At 37.0% G+C, this 20146-nt stretch overlaps 3 protein-coding genes across 3 annotated transcripts; 2 read left to right on the top strand and 1 right to left on the bottom strand.

Annotated features, from left to right (window-relative positions):
* Positions 1-4345: 4345 nt before the first annotated feature.
* Positions 4346-8606, top strand: LOC143544628 (uncharacterized). The gene is made up of 3 exons (XM_077036687.1): positions 4346-5653; positions 5700-6618; positions 8509-8606. The coding sequence occupies exons 1-3, from the start codon at positions 4346-4348 to the stop codon at positions 8604-8606; spliced, it is 2325 nt and encodes a 774-aa protein (XP_076892802.1).
* Positions 8607-11370: 2764 nt separating this feature from the next.
* Positions 11371-13476, top strand: LOC143544627 (uncharacterized). The gene has a single exon (XM_077036686.1). It carries the CDS (start codon positions 11371-11373, stop codon positions 13474-13476), a length of 2106 nt encoding a protein of 701 aa, XP_076892801.1.
* Positions 13477-14744: 1268 nt separating this feature from the next.
* On the bottom strand, positions 14745-17980 carry LOC143544639 (wall-associated receptor kinase 2-like). Its single transcript, XM_077036697.1, has 4 exons — positions 17356-17980; positions 16457-16834; positions 16167-16337; positions 14745-16088 (listed from the first exon to the last, which is right to left on the bottom strand). The coding sequence occupies exons 1-4, from the start codon at positions 17906-17908 to the stop codon at positions 14866-14868; spliced, it is 2325 nt and encodes a 774-aa protein (XP_076892812.1). The 5' UTR covers positions 17909-17980; the 3' UTR covers positions 14745-14865.
* Between the last annotated feature and the right edge of the window lie 2166 nt (positions 17981-20146).

Below are 20146 nucleotides of genomic sequence, written 5' to 3'. Positions count from 1 at the left end.
TAGCATCGAAGCTTGCTCTTGTCAAAACCAATTCGCTTTCGATCCGAATCATTGAAGCTGTCTTTTCCGTAGGTTTTGATGAAGTTGGTGGCCCTTTGCACAGCCATGGCCATCTGATACTTAATGTCCATTTTCTCAAGATCCTTTTGATTTATGTCTTTCAGATCGCCTATTTCAAACTGAGCAGGTAACAAATTCCCTTGCAAAAGCTCTTCATGACAAGATAGAAAAGCTTTAACGAGTGTCACATTTGAATCATTTAGCATGGGAATTGCTTCACAATAGCTGGATGGCTTGTTTGCTTGAGGTTTTGTTGCAGAAATTCCATGTGCTTTCAGAGCTTGAGCAACTGCACTGTCAACTGCCTTTTGAAATGAACTTACACTGGATGGAGTTGATGGGTTGCTGGTGGATATGAAAGCGGTTGATTGTGAATGGACAGTTGGTGAGTACTTGGGATTGGTCACGGGATATACATTCGGTTGGGGTTTGCTGACAAAGGCTGTTGGCACACTTGAGGATGTAGAACTTACTCCGGCTTGATTCAGAGAATTCATGTGATTATTCATCCTCATCTGTTCATCCATTTCGAATGGTTTGATGGTGGATATTAGTTCACCATTTGTCATCCCATTTAGATTTGTGGTTATTTTGATAGTTATTGTGTTTACACTCCAGCTGTAAGGCAAAGAGTTCATCAACTTGTGATTTACCTCTGTGTTGGGAATGTTAACACCTGCAGCTCTTACTTTGACCATGAGCTTCTCAAACCTTTTCACTAAGTCAAGCACAACTTCACCTTGACGATGGTTGAACATATTGAATTCTTCCTTCAACAGTGCCTTCTTGTTTTCTCTAATTTCGGCATTTCCTTCAACCATCTCAACAAGAGCTTCCCATAATCCCTTGGCACTTCTGTGTTCTCGTAGTGTTTCTGTGATTTCATTTGACAGACAGACTGTCAACAATAGAAATGCTTTCTTATCTTGTGCTAACTTATCCAAATAATCTTGATCATAATTCTCCGGTGCCTTAGGTTGTTCCCCAGCATCAGTGCGAGTTGTTGGAACATGAGGACCAACTTCAAAGCATCTCATTAAATCAGTTTCAGTTAATGAGATGAAGTTCACGAACCTCCATTTAAAATCAATGAAGTTATCATCTAAGGTCATAAACTTAGGAGGTTTCTGAGGAGTTCCAACTTGATTTTCTAACAGCAAATAACCCTTCAATAATTCTGAATCAGTACTGGCCATGGTGTAAATCTTCAAAAGAACTTAATCTTCCAAACAGTTAACTTTTTCGCTTAAATAGCTTCAGGCGAAGCGAAAGAAACTTAAGCGAAGCGAAAGACTTTCAAGCGAAGCGAAAGACTTTCAATCGAAGCGAAAGGATTTCTTAAGCGAAGCGAAATTGTCCAGAAAGCAAATCTTCCTTGAGATCTGTTTCACCCACTTTTGTCAGTTCAAGTATGATATTTGGTACAATGCCTGAGCGAAGCGAAAAATTTTCTTATCAACTCAACAAACTTGGAACCCGTAAGTACCACCTTATGAAGTTGTTGCCAATTCTTTTTGTATTTTTGATAATTTTCTTTGCCAAGAACACTTGAACACTTATCTTCTTCTTTTCAAGATCAAAACCCAAGGTTGTGATCCAAAAACCCTCAACTAGTCAGCCGAAGCTCTGATACCAATTGTAGGTCCCAATTCGGGTGGATCAAACAACGTCTTTGGATCAACCTAACTTAGTGCTAGCAGAAATCACACTAAGCAACCAAGAGGTCTCGGATCTTGAGTTTATTTTCGGTTAAGGAAAGGAGAGGTTAAATAGAGAGAGAAAGTGATAGAGTTCTTGCAAAAGATTTTCTTTTGTATATCAAACTTCAATAACTTCAACAACATGCTTCTCATGGCACGCTCCCTATTTATAGGGAAGCATGCATGAGAAGTATGATATGTCAAATGCCCAATGAGCTTCTTTACAATGGACCGTGGCCCAATAATATACAAAATGACCCGTAGGCCCAAACATATAACTTAAACAATACAAAAGACTAAATATACAAAATGGGACTAACAGCCACATAAGTCTCGAACCCAAGACCTCATGTTTCAAACTAAAGATGCTTACCAACTCCACTTAAGTAGTTATTGTGTTGGTTTTCTTGACTTATAAATGATATATTGTTAATTCACTTATAATTTACCAGATAATCATTAAACAATTAAGTTAGCATCCAATGTTGTATTCAAAGAGGCTTTTAGAGATTTATGAATTGTAAAATTTTGTTTATCATTATTAGTATCATATGAATCTATAACGTATGTTATCATGAATATTACAAAATTTAACTTTTTTGTTTTTGTTGTTTTTAAGCACCCGTGTATCACACGGGCTCTATCCTAGTTTATTATATAGTAGTAAAAGTAGGTAATGACGTGGAAGATGAGGTGGAGGTTTTTATTGGTTTATGGGTGGATTAAAAAGCGAGGTTTTGTTAAACAAATGGTTAGAGTATGATGTGGCGATGAGGTGGAGGTTTGAATTGGTTTATGGGTGTGAATGCTCTTATTAGGCAGTTTAAGTATGATTGTATACTAAACCATTTTGTTATATTCAATACTGTTGTATATATCACAATTTCAACAATCTTCATAAATTGCTATTATTGAAATGTTACAAGCTGATTAGACGACACAAATTTTTGAAAGTAGATGGATCCCACTCCCTCACTAGTTATGTCAGGGTGATACATTGTACAATTGTTTTTCTCCACGTAAGTGCTTTAATAATGGATTAAATGGCGCCAAACAATAGTTTCGCAGGTGGCCCCAAGTGAAAGACTGAAAGGATATATAACAAATTGTAATTTTGCTGTGTAGTGACTAGTGACTGCAATTTTGTTTTCTTTATTCATGCAGGTTAACAACATATGATATTATGATTCATGTTTTCTGATTACTTGTTCAATTATCATTTTACTGTTGGACGTAATTTCAGACTCCAAGTCAGGGAACAATGGTGACAAGTTGGTCATAGTTGGTTATGTTTCCTAATTACATTATGGTTAGCATTATAAAATGAAGTTGATGCAACCAAGCTAGGGTTCAGGAGTCAAACCGAGTTAGCGTTTGAGAGTTGTAATCGGTTTTTTGAGTAATATTTTCCGATTAATATAAACGGGAGTTAGTCGTTTAATTCATGTTTGATTATCAATCCGAGACTTGATTTACAACTTGCTAATTTCTGATTTAAGTATCTTTGTGAAATTTTGAAGCTTAATTTGAAACAAGTAATTTTGATTTAATTATGTTTCTAATCTTATAATCAACTTTTACGTAAGGTCTTTTGATTTATAATTAATTAATTATATATACAATTTGTTTACATTATTAACATCTATATGACTATATTAGTTGCCGGCTACATCGAATTATAGATTAGCGAACTAGATAACCTTAAACGAAGGGCCCGATGTCCTGCGTTCATTAACGTGACCCTATTTTAACATGCTATCTAACTCCTATATAGTCTATATTACTGTCTCGTGTAACATGCCATATATATTATTTTCCTGCTACCTTCAGCTTTGTTTGTTGTCAACTCATTTTCGAAATCCACTATCAAACTAAAAGCCAAGATCACAACTCAGTTTTCTCGAAATCACTGGAATTAATGGAGAACTTTAATTATAGCAAATTAAAAGCCAGGTCCATGTAATATGTGGTAGTAAATAACTGTCAATTTGTATTGGTCTTTTTATATAAAGGTAACAGGGAATGACCTCATGGTGGCATCTGGTTTATTGCATTAGATAATAGGTTGATTTCAAGTGGGCCTGGGCCAGACGCCCTATCCGGACACTCAAAGTTGCCTATATGAGTCGTATAGACCCGTTCTATTCGTATAGGTGACCACGTTATACACGAGACCAACTATACGACTAGTCGACTACGTCCCATGCGAGTAGTATGGCTATACAAACACTAGCGAATCTTGGACAAAAACGCGAATGGGGACCGGATGAAAACGACTGGCTTAAACTCCTTTAAAGCAATATTTCAAAAGCCCGGCCTCTAAACAACAATCATCATAATAACAAAAATAATGTCAGTAATATTGTGGGAAAAGAAGAAAAAATGTAGCAATAATAATAATAATAATAATAATAATAATAATAATAATAATAATAATAATAATAATAATAATAATATCTATCGAAAATGGCACTACACACGGATACCTTTTCGTTAACTATGGGTACGTAAACTGTATGTGCTATATATTCTAAATAAATGCTTTGAGAAGTGGTCATCCCAAAACTTGTATCAAATCATTAGATATGCCTCCCAATTCAACAACTTATCTTAATCTTGTGCATCAACTCAATATAACATACCATGTTCCTAAAGGTATCATCTCTTCGTTGTCACGTTACGTTATAATCATATACAACTCAGATCTGGAAGAAAAGTATGGCGAACCCATGGTTCTGATCGGGATATACATCGCTTTCGCATCTCTATGTTGCATCCTTGCAATGGTGGCTGATTTAATACATGGTTTAAGAAGCAGAAAGCTATGGTTTCCATGCAAGTACTTTACTATTAATGCGGCTTCTCTCTCTGTGATAGCTGTCGCAATGAAGTTACCTGTGGATCTAAGTGCTTCGATGCCTGGTGTTGTTGACCAAGTGTCAAAGCTCGGAAGTGTGGCCTTTATGTGCACCATGATGGCTAATCTATTGCCTTGTTTAGCAACAATGGACAACAACGCAATGTTGGCGAACATCGTAGCTTTGGGTGTTATGGTAATCACCTTGGTAGTGAATGTTTGCATTCAAATACAAACAGGTGTGGTGGCCTGTACCTATTGTAAGGTCCCATTAATGGAAGAAGATGAGTACCATATTCCTGAAATGGTGGCTAATGGAAGCTACCCTGATTCTTTAGATGTCATCGGTGGAGTTCCCTATTCCATAATAGCCGCAATTTACGTGACTATGTTACTCGTGTTGTTGATAATATATGTATCTTCTTCTTTAGCAATTCTAAAATCCAAAGAGATTATAGAATCCAAATACCAAGAAGGTCATGCAAGAGCATCAAGATTCCTAGAACAGTCAACCGAAGAATTATTAACCGTTGATAGGCTACGACAGCATGTGAAAAACTACTGGCTCATGGCAGGAAGTGGCAGCCCCCAATTTCTAATTGCTTGCTCTCCCACAACCACTGCCTCAGGGGTAATATGTGCTTTAACAGCTTTGTTGCACACTCTTACAATGTGTTTGTTAGATTTCGATACGTACAGTTGTGGTTCAGCTTATAAAGGGACAACGAAGTTGATTCTCAAAGTGCAATTTGTTGGTGTCTTGGTTGGTTCAGTTGCACCACTTTCTAGATGTTTTGCATCATTAAGCTTTTATAAGGTGTCCACCAAAAGCATTTGGAACCATATGAAGGTCTTTAAAGTAGAATGCTATTGGACTGAGAAGTTATCTGATTGGAAAAATGGTAGTATTCCATTTCCATTTCGTACCCACAAACGCAAGATAGTCATCAATAATTTAAAAACGCATAATTCTCAACTTTATTATAAAACTCCAGGAGGGAGTTGTGGTAGTATGCAAGATTATAGCATTGAACTCGTTTTTCTTTACGATATGTGTTTTGTATTTTCTGCGTTGTTTGAAGTGTTTATCAAAAGCCACCTGCTGTTCATTGGGAAAAGAGGATTACAACTTGGATGAAAGCTCTTATGTTTTGCAACTTGAAGAAGAAAATGAGCTTGCTAAGGGAACATTGAAAGGTCTTTCAAAATCTTTGAACCAGTTGATCCAAAATAGTGAAAAGAAACATCCTGAAAATCTCATGAAACTAACTAATACAAAATCTACACTAGGTTTTCAAGGACTTAAAATGTTTGATAAAAACAATGATCATGTTCAATGTGTACCACCATCGAATGTAGTATATCGGGATTGCTGGAGCTTAGCAGTGGTAACCTTAGCAACCATTGCGGTTACTCTTCGTGAGATAAAAAAGGTGGAAGTGGATAGCTTGTTGAAAAGTGTGAGGGAAGGTCTTGACTATGTCACACTTGTGGAAAAAAACCTCAATGCTACACCTGATTATGCAAGCAGTCAAAAGGCGGCTGAATGCTTGTGGCAAGAAGTTGATGTTTGTGATATATGGCTAGGAATCAAGTTGAAAGATATTGCTTCTCAAGTAAATAAAAGTGATTGCCTAGAGGATCCAACAATGCAAATTGTTCATTTGTTCTTGGAAAAAGCTAAAATCAAGATCAGCGAACCAGGGGAGGGAAGTAAAGATGGCGACTCTGAATTCACGTCTATTTGTGCCAACTCAATGGCTCGTATCACTGAAACAATCATCAAGGACAGCGAGAAGAAATCATTTGATGAATTAATATCCTCAAGGATTGCTGATATAATGGCTGCATGTCTCACCAACTTACCTCAAGTGATAGCAATGAAATGCCACACTAGTGCGATAGAAAAAAGGGAAGCATGTGTCAAAGGTGCAGCCGAACTTCTGGGTGAGACTACGGAGTTAATCAAAATCGTTCAAGACCTGTCTAGGTGTGTTTCAGGTATGCATCCAGACAACATGCCATTTATTGACAAATGGCATGCTAGTATGAGTGAACCTTAAATCATGTTTGTTCTTCGAGTAATGATCAGGTAAGTTAATTCAGATTTCTCTATAATGTTTATATCCTACTATACATATACAGATGTACTAACACTAGATTTTGAACCATAATGCAGAGCTATTATGATTTTCATGGGTCGCACCTTTACTCGTCAAACTAAACTCGATGTGATCAAGATGAAATTAAGATGCCCGATTAAAAACTATGTTGTATTTTGGTTTCTAGTTAGTGTGTGAAGTTATTTAACAAGTTCTTCTGGCGAAGTCTTTGATCATAGTTATAATTGGTAGCTTTATTTTCCTAGCTTATTTGTAAGATATGGGTTGCTTCTTATATGTATTTGATATTTGGTGTGATTTAGAAACATTTTCATATCCATTTGTTTCCTTGGCATATTCCAGGATCATATGATCTTCGATTTCCATTTTCCACGTATATATTTTATATTTGTTGAGTTAATCCTGATCCTTGGTGGTGGCGGTAAAGTCCTGCCCCATTCAACCTCACCACTCCCCCCCCACCCTTACCTGGGTTAGATCCTTGGCGGCAGGGGCGAAGCTTGGACAAGCTCGTCGGTGGCCTGACTCAAAATGCATTAAAGAAAATCATAAACAAGGGGGTCGACGGGCTCAAATTTTCAGGCGAAAACGAGTAAATTTGCGCTATTGCACAAAAAACAGGGGGCTCGGCCACCCCCAGCCCCTCGTTAAAGCTTCGCCATTGCTTGGCGGTGGTAGTTTTTGATAATTTTTTTTAATCCAGTTTTTTTATTCTTGTTTTGTTTTTCTCCGGCTTTGTTTCCTAGCCTTTAACGTTTTGTTATATTATGCAAAAGCATTTTATTTTTCTAATATTTTCACATTGCAAATTTTAACACTCATGTATTACTAAGGTTTTAAAATATTGTACAACTGCGTGCCCAGCCGCTTAGTGCGAGCATCATAACTATTTGGTTCAAGCCTGAATGATTTCTTATAACAAAAAATATGGAGCTATTATCCGTTAACACGATGTTGTTATGTTCTACCCATGTATGAGTGATTTTTTGTTACAAAATTTTGGGTGTTGTCCCATTGACATAGTGTTGTTATGGGTCGGCTCTAGAAGGTTTTTTTATTACGAAAAATATGCTGATGTTATACCAATTTATAAGGTGGTGTTATTAGCATCAATAACATGTGATTGCAAATGGATGTGAATACCCTTGCCCATAAAGCCTCCACGCACACACGTGCTACGTTCTTGTTGGTTCTTATGCTTTTAAAGTTTTTGTACACGTACCAAAATTGAACTACATAACATGCATTTATTTAAAAAAAAGGTTATACATAACCAACAAACTAAACAAACACAAATTTTCCCAACTTATCCTATTGGCAAACTATAACAAACAAAAACTCATCCTGTTGGTTGAGTTTATTGCTAATATCATTTAAACTAGAGGATGAGTTTCAAGACACCTCCAATGTCTTTGAATAGTGGCAAATGTACTGCAACAAAAAGAGAAATCATCTTGGTTCATCCGGTACAATAAATGAATTTGATTTGAACTGTAGAGGCTTGAAGCCTCTACTATGTTCGTGTGTGGATTAATCGAGACATTATATAGATTAGATGTTCGCCCTCGCATACTTGGCTCAAAGCATCTTCATTACCATGTTGATTAACCTATGGTTGTTTAGTCAACTTCCTCAAACCCTCTAGTTCCATAGCTACTTCCATCATTGTCGGTATGTCATAACCGTTTATGTTTAGGCATCGTTTCACCAGAGAAGCTATTGCTCGGAGTTGATCAAACGACCTCTAACATGATGTTGTTTATGGTAGTGTTGGTGGTTGCGGCCGCGGCTGAGAATGAGAGGTGTGATGGACATAGGAATATGGATAGTAGAAGCACTTTTGCAATTAGTGTTGGATCAAATTAGAAGTGGTTATAAGGTTCTTTCTTTATCATGTTTTACATTTGTATTGTTTAATGTACAAAAGTCAATCTAGTTGACATTTGACACAAGGAATATGTAATTGATCAGACTACCTTAAATTTTCAATGTGACGAAACTAGTTGACTTTAAGATTTGAGCAATCCAAGTCAACGACTATTTTTCTGGATCCAAAATCTTTGAAAAAATAGAATCATGGTTTAGATTTTTTTCCTTGTTATTTATGATTATTGAAGGTTCCATTGTTTGAATAACCGGTGTTGGGTATAATAGCTAGGTGCTAAATACCTGGATTGGTTACGGGTTATGCATTCAAATATTATACGTACTCTAGAATCAACTGCGGTTTTCGTCCTTGTGTTTTGTCAAAATATGTGGCTTTAGTCAAATAGTTTCAAATTTGCAATTTTCGTCCCTGCGGTTTTATTTTACTTGCAATTAAACCCGAATTCACTAATCCCATTAAGCTTGGTCGTTAAATCCATCAGTGTGTTCTTCACGTGAGGAGCAGTTTTGACTTTTTTCTTCCCAAGTAAACCCCAGTCCTAATTCATAAGCTCCCTCATATGAAGGCTGGGGTGTATTTTGGGGAACAAAGGACAAAAATGCCCCTCACGTGAAGGACACACTGATGGGTTTAATGACTAGACTTAACGGGATTAGTGAATTCGGGTTTAATTGCAAGTGAAATGAAAACACAGGGACGAAATCGTAAATTTGAAACTATTGGACTAAAACTGCAGCTTTGGACAAATCACAAGGACAAAAACCACAGTTCACTCTATACTCTATGCATACCCTATGAGTGGGTCGTGTACAAAACCGATTACCTAATAACCAATTATACTAAACCATTTTTTCCTATTCAATTATGTTGCCCGCTTGCCTTCTGTTTCGATGTAATCCAATAAACAATTTATAATTTAGTTTAAAAAAAAAATTATGTTTTGTGTATATCAGCAATTGTCCCTAGAATGTAAAGACTCAATGTTAAAGTAGATGGATCCCACTCACTCATTAGCTAGCTTTGTCAGGGTGATGCATTGTACAATTGTTGTCTCCACGTAGCTGCTTCAATAATGGATTAAAGGTGCCAAACAATAGTTTCACAGGTGGCCCCAGGTGAAAGGATATATGGCAAATTGGAATTTTGCTGTGTATTGGCTATTTGGCTGCAATTTTCTTTTCTTTACACATGCAGGTTTAAGTATATATATGTTTGTGTAATTTAGAAGCTTAATTTGAAACAAGTAATTTTGATTTAATTATGTGTCTAATTATCTTACTAATTATCTCACTATCAACTTTTACCTACGGCTTTCGGATCTATAATCAATTATATATACTTCGTTTACATTTCTAACAACATCTATAATTAGTTACCCTAGTACATTTCGATTAGTGTACTAGAAAACCCTAAGCGAAGGGCCCGACCTGCATTAACGTGAACCTATTTTAACATGTTATCTAACTCCTATATTACTGTCTCGTGTAACATGCCATATATTGTTTTCCTGCTACCTTCTGCAGCTTTGTTTGTTAACTCATTTTCGAAGTCCACTAGCAAATTAAAAGCCAAGACAAATCAATTTTCTCGAACTCACTGAAATTATTGGCGAACTTTAATTATAGCTAGCATACCCTGAGTTAGCTCGTGACCTGAAAGGAGAACACTTCCTGCTGGTCCCTGCAATATGTGGTAGTAAATAAATGTCACACTTTTTGTTGGTCTTTTATATAAAGGTAACATATCAAATTTGTATATGTCTTTAATATAAAGGTTAACTGGATGATGTTATGAATTATGATCTCATATTTTACCGCATAGTCCAGGTTTTAAGGTATTCATGAAATTGGACATAATCAAGTTCTTTTTATAGTACCTAAGAACTTTGTCACAAAGTTAAATCTGCGATCTAAGAAACGAGCTTTGATTGTGTATGAATAACAACCTTATCCATTTAATGTAATAACTCACCGGCATTTTTGAAATCTATGATAATCTCTAGTCATCCAGGTAAATTTCGGAACAAGATTAATTTAAGGTTTATGAATGCTTATTTAGACATGTAATGTAATTGCATATCTTAAAATGAAGCATGACACCTACTTGCTTGACAGTAGTCTACAATTAATGTCTGAAGTAGTGGCGGATCTAGAAGAAAGTAGAGAGGTAGCATGGGCTATCAAAATTTTGTTCAAGGGTGACGATACATAAAACGAAGAAGATAAAAAAATTACACCAAAATGTATTCGCCAAGAAAATTGAGGAGCAGCGCGGGTACTCCTCAGCCTATGCTAGATCCGCCCGTGGTCTAAGTTAAGACATGCAGCCTAAGTCAAGATATTTAATTATATTAAACTTGTTGCTTGGTTGACGAAACAATAACTGAACTGATCAATTATCAATTAATGCCAATAAACTGGAAAACTATCAGTTTTTAACATCCTCTAAACACAATATGACAAAAAGAGTAATAACTTGGTGGGAAAATATATAATTCAAAATGTAGTAAGAAAATAATAATAATAATAATAATAATAATAATAATAATAATAATAATAATAATAATAATAATAATAATAATAATAATAAACTTTATAAAAAGTATCACTACACGGACAACTTAAAGGTACATGAACTGTATGAGCTATATATAAATAAAAGATTTGCAGAAGTGTTCTCCAAGAACTAATCCCATCATATCTCAATCAAATTATCAGTTGTGATTACAGTTCGAACATAGATATGGTTCTCAACTCAAGAATTTATGACAATCTTCTCCTACAACTCCAAGACGAAAAATATCATGTTCCTGATAATATTACATCTTCGTTGCAACGTTTCGCTGACATAATATACAACTCAGATCAGGAGGACAAGTTCAGCAAACCTTTGGTGTGGATCGGGATATACATCGCTTTAGCATCTCTGTGTTGCATCCTCGCAATGGCGGCTGATATATTACACGGCTTAAGAAGTAGAAAGCTATGGTTTCCGTGTAAGTACTTTACTATTAACGCGGCTTCTCTCTCTGTGATAGCTGTTGCAATGAAGTTACCTGTGGATTTGAGTGGTTTGTTTCCTGGTGAGGTGGACCAAATGGCAAAGCTCGGAAGTGTGGCCTTTATGTGCACCATGATGGCTAATCTATTGCCTTGTTTAGCAACCATGGACGACAACGCAATGTTGGCGAACATCATAGCTTTGGGTGTTATGGTAATCACCTTGGTGGTTAATGTTTGTATTCAAATACGAACAGGTGTAATTCCCCATTCTATAATAGCCTCAATTTATGTGGCTATGTTACTCTTGTTGTTGATACTACATGTATCTTCATCTTTAGCGATTCTAAAATCCAAACGAATTCTAGAACCCAAATATCAACAACGTCATTATAAAGAAGCTTCAACATTAACCGGAGAATTATTAACGGTTGAGAAGCTACGGGAGCATGTGAGCAAGTACTGGATTATGGCAGGAAGTGGCAACCCCGAATTCATCATTGCTTGTTGTCCCACAACCACTGCTTCCGGGGTAATATGTTCTTTAACCACTATGTTGCACAGTCTTACAATGGTTTGGACATTTATGGATATAAACGACTGTGGCTCAGCTTATGACTGGACAACGAAGTTGATTGTCATAGTGCAGTTTATAGGGGTCTTGCTTGGTTCAGTTGCACAACTTTCTAGATGTTTTGCACCCTTAAGATTTTATAAGGTGTCGATCAAAAGCATTTGGAACCGTATGAAGGTCTTTAAAGTAGAAAGCTACTGGACTCAGAAGTTATCTGATTTGAAAGATGGTAGTATTTCATTTCCATTCCGTACCCACAAGCGCAAGGTAGTCATCAAGAATTTGAAAAGCTTAATCTTCAACGTCTTTATAAAACTTCAAAAGGTAGTTGTGGTAGTATGCAAGATAATAGCATTGAACCCATTTATCTCTATAGTATGTGTTGTGTATTTTCTGCGTTGTTTGAAGTGTTTATCAAAAGCCGTCTGTTGTTCATTGGGAAAAGAGGATGACAACTTAGATGAAAGCTCTTATGTTTTGCAACTTGAAGATGAAAATGAGCTTGCTAAGAGAACACTGAAAGGCCTTTTAAAATCTTTGAACCAGTTGATAAAAAGTAGTGAAAAGAAAGAGCCCAAGAATCTCATGAACCTAATTTATACAAAATCTACAGCAGGTTTTCAAGGAGTTAAAATGTTTGATAAAAATAATGATCATGGTCAATGTTCATCAACATCAAAAGTAGAATATCGAGATTGTTGGAGCTTAGCGGTGGTAACCTTAGCAACCATTGCGGTTACTCTTCGTAAGATAAAAAAGGTGGAAGTGGATAGCTTGCTAAAAAGTGTGAGGGAAGGTCTTGACTATGTCACACTTGTGGAAAAAAACCTCAATGCTACACCTGATTATGTAAGCAGTCAGAAGGCGGCTGAAAGGTTGTGGCAAGAAGTTGATGTTTGCCACAAATGGTTAGGAATCGGGTTGAAAGATATTGCTTCTCAAGTAAATAAAAGTGATTGCCAAGAGGATCCAACAATGCAAATTGTTCATTTGTTCTTGGAAAAAGCTAAAAACAAGATCAGCAAATCAGGGGTGGGAAGTAAAGATGGCGATTCTGAATTCACGTCTATTTGTGCCAACTCAATGGTTCGCATCACTGAAACAATGATCAAGGACAACGAGAAGAAATCATTTGATGAATTGATATCATCAAGGATTGGTGATATAATGGCGGCATGTCTCACCAACTTACCTCAAGTGATAGCAATGAAATGCCACACGTGTGATAGAGAAAAGAGAGGCATGTGTCAAAGGTGCAGCACAACTTCTTGGTGAGACTAAAGAGATAATCAAAACCATCCAAGATCCTTCCCGGAATGTGTCAAGTATGCATCCAGACAACATGCCATTTATCGACAAATGGCATGCTAGAATTTGTGAACCATAAATCATATTTGTTCTTCGAGTAATGAAGTAAGTTAATTTAGATTTCCCTGTAATGTTGATTTCCTACTTTACATGCATATATAGATGTATTAACACTAGATTTTGAACCACAGTGCGGAGCTATTATGATTTTCATGGGCCACGCCTTTACTCTCCAAGCTGAATTCGATGTGATCAAGATCAAATTAATATGCCAGATTTAAAAGTATGTTGTATTTTGGTTTCTAGTTAGTGTACGTGTGACGTTATGGTTATTTTCCTAGCTTATTTGTAAGATATGGGTTGCCTTGTTATCTGCATTTGATGTTGGTGTGATTTGGAAACACTTTCATATTGATTTGTTTCCTTGGCATTTTCCTGGATCACATGATCTTTGATTTCCACGTATATATTATAGATATTTGTTTGGTTGATCCTTGAGGGGTAAAGTTTTGCTAGTTTTGTTAACTTTTTTAATCCAGCTTTTTGGACACCCCCCCTCCCGGTTCTTGTTTTTTCTAGCTTTTTTCCTAGCCTAATGTTTTATTATATCATGCAAAAGTATTTTATGTTCTCATATTTTCACGTTGCAAATTTCAACACTCATGTTATACCAACGTTTTAAAATTTGCAACTGTGTGCCCAGTCGCGTAACACAGGCATCATAACTAGTTGGTCACATTTGCAGCTTTAAACCGATGGTACAAAATATTGAAACCGGCAACATGGTGCTGTTATATTTTGTTAATGACTTAATAGCGAAAAATATGGAGCTATTGTATCCGTTAACATGATGTTGCTACGTTTTACACATGTATGAATGATTTTTTGTGACAAAAATTTGGGTGATATTATCCCATTGACATGGATGGTGTTGTTATGGATCAGCTCTAGAAGGTTAATTTATTACGAAAAATATGGTGATGTTATACCAATTTATAAGGTGTAGTTATTAGCATTAATAACATGTGTTCTTAAATGGAGGCAAATACCCTCACCCATAAAACCTCCACGCATGCACGTATCGCCTTCTTGTTGGTTCCTATGTTTTTAAAGTTTTTGTACACAAACCAAAATTGGACTACATAACAACATGCATTTATTTCAAAAAAGGTTATGCATAACCAACAAACTAAAACAAACACAAATTTCACCCAACTTATCCGATTGGTAAACTATAACAAACTAAAACCCATCCAATTAGTTGAGTTTATTGCTAATATCATGTAAACTACATAATGAGTTACATGACACCTCCAATGGATTTGAATGGTGGCAGAGGTCCAACAAAAAGAGTAATCATCTTGGTTCATCAACTGGGTACAACGAATGAATTTGATCTGAACTGTAGAGGCTTGAAGCCTCTACTAAGTTCGTGTGTGGATTAATTGAGACATTATATAGATCAGAGTGTTCGCCATCACATACCTGGCTCAAAACATCTTCATTATCATGTTGATTAACCCATGATTGTTTAGTTAATTTCCTCAAACCCTCTAGTTCCATAGCTACTTCCATCATTGTCGGTCTGTCATAACCGTTTAAGTTTAGGCATCGTTTTACTAGAGAAGCTATTGCTTGGAGTTGATTAAACGAACCCTCTCTAATGAGTCTCGGGTGAAGAATTTGAAATAAGTTATTTTCCCTTAAAGAGACAAGGAAATGGGCTGCTAAGTTTCTTTCTACTTGACTGCGTTCCATGCAAAGTGGCTTCTTACCGGTCAGAAGCTCTAGAAGGACAACTCCAAAACTATAAACATCACTTTTATCCGTTAACTGACTTGTATGAAAGTATTCAGGATCCAAATATCCTATTGTCCCTTGAACCAATGTAGTCACTTGTGTTTTATCCAAGGGTATCAACCTTGAAGCTCCAAAGTCTGAAATTTTAGCAACCATGTTCTCGTCTAACAATATGTTAGCAGATTTTACATCTCGGTGGATAATTGGCTTTGAAGCAGCTGAGTGAAGGTACGCAAGTGCTCCAGCAGACTCGACTGCTATTCTTAAACGATTGTCCCAAGATAACCATGTACTTCCATTGTTGGCATGAATATGATGGAATAGTGTGCCATTGGAAACACATTCATAGACAAGTAATGGAACTTCGGTCTCTAAGCAACATCCTAAGAGCTTAACCACATTCCGATGATTAATTTGAGTAAGAATGACCACCTCATTGATGAACTGCTCAATTTGGGTATCGTCCATAACACGGGATTTCTTTATCGCAATAACAGTTCCATTTGGTAAGATCCCTTTATATACGGTCCCATAGCCGCCACGACCAAGAATCATGTTGTTAGAGAAGTTTTTCGTAGCTTTTTCTAGCTCTTCGGTTGTGAAAATTTTGTTTGGTTGATTGACACCGCCAGACTCATCCGAACTAATTTGTTGTTTCAAGAGCAAGCCACCATTTTTTAAAAAGAACTTCTCTCTTGACTTTATAACCTTACTTCTCTGGTGGCTGAAATACCCCCATCCCATTCCTAGGAATATAGACAAGAATCCAATCCCTATTCCTGTATTTACGAAGTAAGGTTAGCATCATTGGAACAAAAGTATCAATTTTATAATCATGAAAGTATGAGCTCCCTCACCAAGAGACAACTTTAATGCCGGGGATTTCGAGTTCCTAGCCCTGCAACCACTCCCATTTTTTCTCCCATCTCCTTCATAACCGTGAGGGCATGAACAATTGAAACTTCCAGGAAGATTAGTGCAAGTCCCGTTACATGGGTTAGTGTTTGGATCCGCACACTCATCGATATCTACAAAACAAAACTTAAGAATAGTGCATCACGCAACGGTATATGATGGGATATTAATCAATTAATTTTTAAAAATATAAGTCACCTACAGATAAAAAAAGATCTGAAATGTGACTAACCATGGCAGCCAGGTGAAAGGTAAGGATTGCCTTGATAGCCATTCTTGCAGGAGCACCTATACCCTCCATTACCACCTTCAAAATCTACACAAACACTATTCTCTTGACAATAATAATCACTTGTGTTTTTGTAGTCATCACACCTACCACTACCAATCGCCCAATTCAGCACCACTGGAACAGTCTCTTCGATGCGAACGGCAAATTCTGGATCTTCAAAATCGGAAGCACCTTGAAAGTTAAATGCACTTTGCTCTCCAAGGAAAGCGTAGCCGCATTTGTTAAAAGACCATACTCGGGTGTGAAAAAAGATTGTGTTTGCAACGGCTATGTAAGTTGTTAAACCCGTGGGCAAGCTCGTTGCGCAACACCCCATACCTAGACAATGTCATTTTTTCCCCAATGAATATTAATTACAAAAGAAAGAAAAAAAAAGATCCAAAAGATGTTGAGCCAACTTGTGCTAATTAAATATTCATGCCTAAACTAGTTTTTTTTAATTATTTTAATTAAAATAAAAAGAAGCCAAATCCGGTGCACAAAGCTCTTGTCGTCTCGCATATGTAAGATATGGAGGGCGTTGGGCGAACATAAGCTTGATATACAAAAGTAACAAGTTTTGTTTTTTTATTTCAAAAGTATCTTAATTTTTTTTAATATAATTAAAATATCCATAAAATAAAAGAAAACAGTTATAATAGAGACGCATGTAAGCGGGCAACAATCTGCGCCGCTATCCCCTTTTGAATAGCAAAACCGATGCATGAGGCCTGGATAAATGCCTAGCATGGACATTATTTACCAAAATATGAATACCTAACCAAGGTTATTTTTGTTTTTTAAACCAGGCTCGTAAAGTGTCGGGCCAACTTGGGCATGATGTACAAAAGTTTCCATACCTGAACACGAACCAATGGGAACATCTTGAACACTAGAGCATATAGACACACACCCACTACTAAAATTCTTGCCTTCAATCCCTGCCACCGGAGACACAAACACATAATCATCACACCCGACAGCAAACACCTTGTTCCTTTCGGACAATGTAAAGTACGAGTTTTGCACCACAAGCCCACTTGTCTTATTTTGAATAATGAAACCGGTTTGATTATAGCACCTCGAAGCAACGGTGTTCTTGACTCTCACATGCTCATCAGAGATATCCACCACCTCTACCCGATGAAAAGAGTCTTGTCCGGTGTAAGTAAATAGGTCAGCCGGTAAGAAGGCTTTAGGGGGATTAAAGGATGTGTTGCAAGTGATGTCAAACCATGGGCCGATGGAGCAACCCGAATTGGTTCCAATACCGAACGGGTATGGTACGGTGAGGTTGCCACATTTGGCGGGGCAGCGAGGAAGCGTGGTGTTGTTTATGGTGGTGTTGGTGGTTGCGGCCGTGGCTGAGAGTGAGAGGTGTGATAGATATAGGAATATGGAGAGTAGAAGCATTTTTGCAATTAGTGTTGGATCAAATTGGAAGTGGTTATAAGGTTATTTGTTAATAATATTTTACATTTGTCTTGTTGAACATATAAATGGCAACTAGTTGACATTTGACAAAAAGGAATATGTATTTGATCAAACTACCTCAAATTCTCAATGGGACAAAAGTAGGTAGTTGACTTTAATATTTGAGTAATCCAAGTCAACGACTATTTTTCTGGTTCCGAAATGTTTGAAAAAATAGAATCATGGTTGAGATTTTTTCCTTGTGATTTATGATTATGGTGTTGTTTAATTATTTTTTTTAAAGAGTAAATTAAAGATTTTGGATGCTAGGTTCTTTATTTTCACTGATTACACTAGACATCTAAAATGTAATCGGTTTGTTACAATTTACAAATTACTTACTTTATGGCATGAGTATGTCATGCCCTAGCGACAGGGCGATTCTCATTCGGTGGTCATAATCAAGTCGTGTTCGGGTCAAAACAATACTTCGTATCAAATTATCACATGTCATCTTGTGGGTCAATGCATAAATTAAAATGTACTTGACAAATTTATTTAAAAAAAACAATCCAGGCTTTTACAAAGCATGCACAAGTGAAGTGCACAACAAAAGTTTAGGCTCAAGAATATTTTGTTAAATGGGCTGCCAAAGCAGACGAGAAATAATATGGGCCTAAAATTTGATTTGACCCCCATAGAATTAAAATTAAACTCATATTGGTGATTACGCCTTAAGCCCAACAATGTTCATTCAGTGATGGTTCCTCCCAACATATACAACTATACAAGTCTTGTGTTTTATTTATAGCCCCTATATGAAATATAACAATTAAACTGCTTAGAAAACAGGGCACTTGCAACCGTTGTTTCGGTCGCAATTCGGTCGCATATGCCCTTTTGTGACCGAATTGCGATCAGTTTCGGCGGTCGGTTAAACCTTGGTCGGCAAATATTTTGCAACCATTTTTGCGGCTAAAAGTATTGCCGCGACCGCCTTTGCAACCAACGTTTCAGTTGCAAATTTATCGACCAAATTTGCAACCGAATCTTTTTTGCGACCAAACTGTTAGCGACTGAGATATTGACCACAAATTTTTTCAACCGGTTTTGTGACTGAACCTTTAGCGACCGCCAGTATACATTTTGCGACTGAATTGTTTCGCGGCTGAAACTTTTGCCAACCAATTTTGCAACTGAAGTCATAATGGAACCAGATTCTTTTTTGACCTATTTAGCAACCAACTTTTGGTTCAAACTCACGACCGACTTTGCAACAATCGTTTAGATTTAAAATAGCACAAAACCGGTTGAAAAAAATCCCGTTTGTCTTTTGCTCAACCTGTAAGCCCAGGAAGAAAGTCATCTCCCCTAAGGAACTCATTTCAAATTGCTTTTGCATGATCTCAGAAAACTCCTTGCACAGAGTCTCATTCGTGGACCCGAAGATAGTATCATCAACATACACTTGAACAAGAATCAAATCATCCTTCACTTTCTTGACAAAGAGAGTTTGATCAACAATGCCTCTCTTGTATCCATTCTTTACTAAATGATCAGCCAGTGTGGCATACCAAGCACGAGGAGCCTGGTGAAGACCATAAAGTGCTTTGTCAAGACAGTAAACGTGGTCAGGATAATTTGGGTCTACAAAACCTGGAGGTTGGCTCACATAAATTTCTTCTTTTACTTTCCCGTACAAGAAAGCAGTCTTCACATCCATCTGATATACTTTGAAATTCATATATGACGCATAGGCCAAAAAGATACGAATTGCTTCCAATCTGGCCACAGGTGCATAAACTTCATCGTAATCAAGTCCTTCTCGTTGCCAAAAACCTTGTACGACCAATCGGGCTTTATTTCTGATGATCACCCCCTTGTCATCTTTCTTGTTACGGAACACCCATTTTGTTTCGATTGGTTTCTTGTGATTTGGTTTCTTCACCAGCTTCCAAACGTTTAGCTTCTTGAACTGCAACAGTTCTTCTTGCATTGCTTCAACCCAAGAGTTCTTCTTCAAAGCAACTCTGTAGTCCTTGGGCTCTACCTGCGAAATAAAACATGCAAAAAGACATCTGTTAATGTTACCAGAGGTGCTGCGTGTTTGGATGCCAGCGGATGGATCTCCAATGATGTTCTCAGTCGGATGTCGGCGATGAATTGGTAACTGTGGAATTTGTTCGACACTCTCGACTGGCGTTGCCTCAAGCTCAATGGTCAGGCTCTCTATGGGAT

This window comes from Bidens hawaiensis, unplaced genomic scaffold (genome assembly GCF_021521415.1).
Source record: "Bidens hawaiensis isolate Kalapana, Puna unplaced genomic scaffold, B.hawaiensis_p1.1 tig00013648_1, whole genome shotgun sequence".
Taxonomy (NCBI): domain Eukaryota; kingdom Viridiplantae; phylum Streptophyta; class Magnoliopsida; order Asterales; family Asteraceae; genus Bidens; species Bidens hawaiensis.
This window is presented reverse-complemented; position numbering and strand designations above follow the sequence as displayed.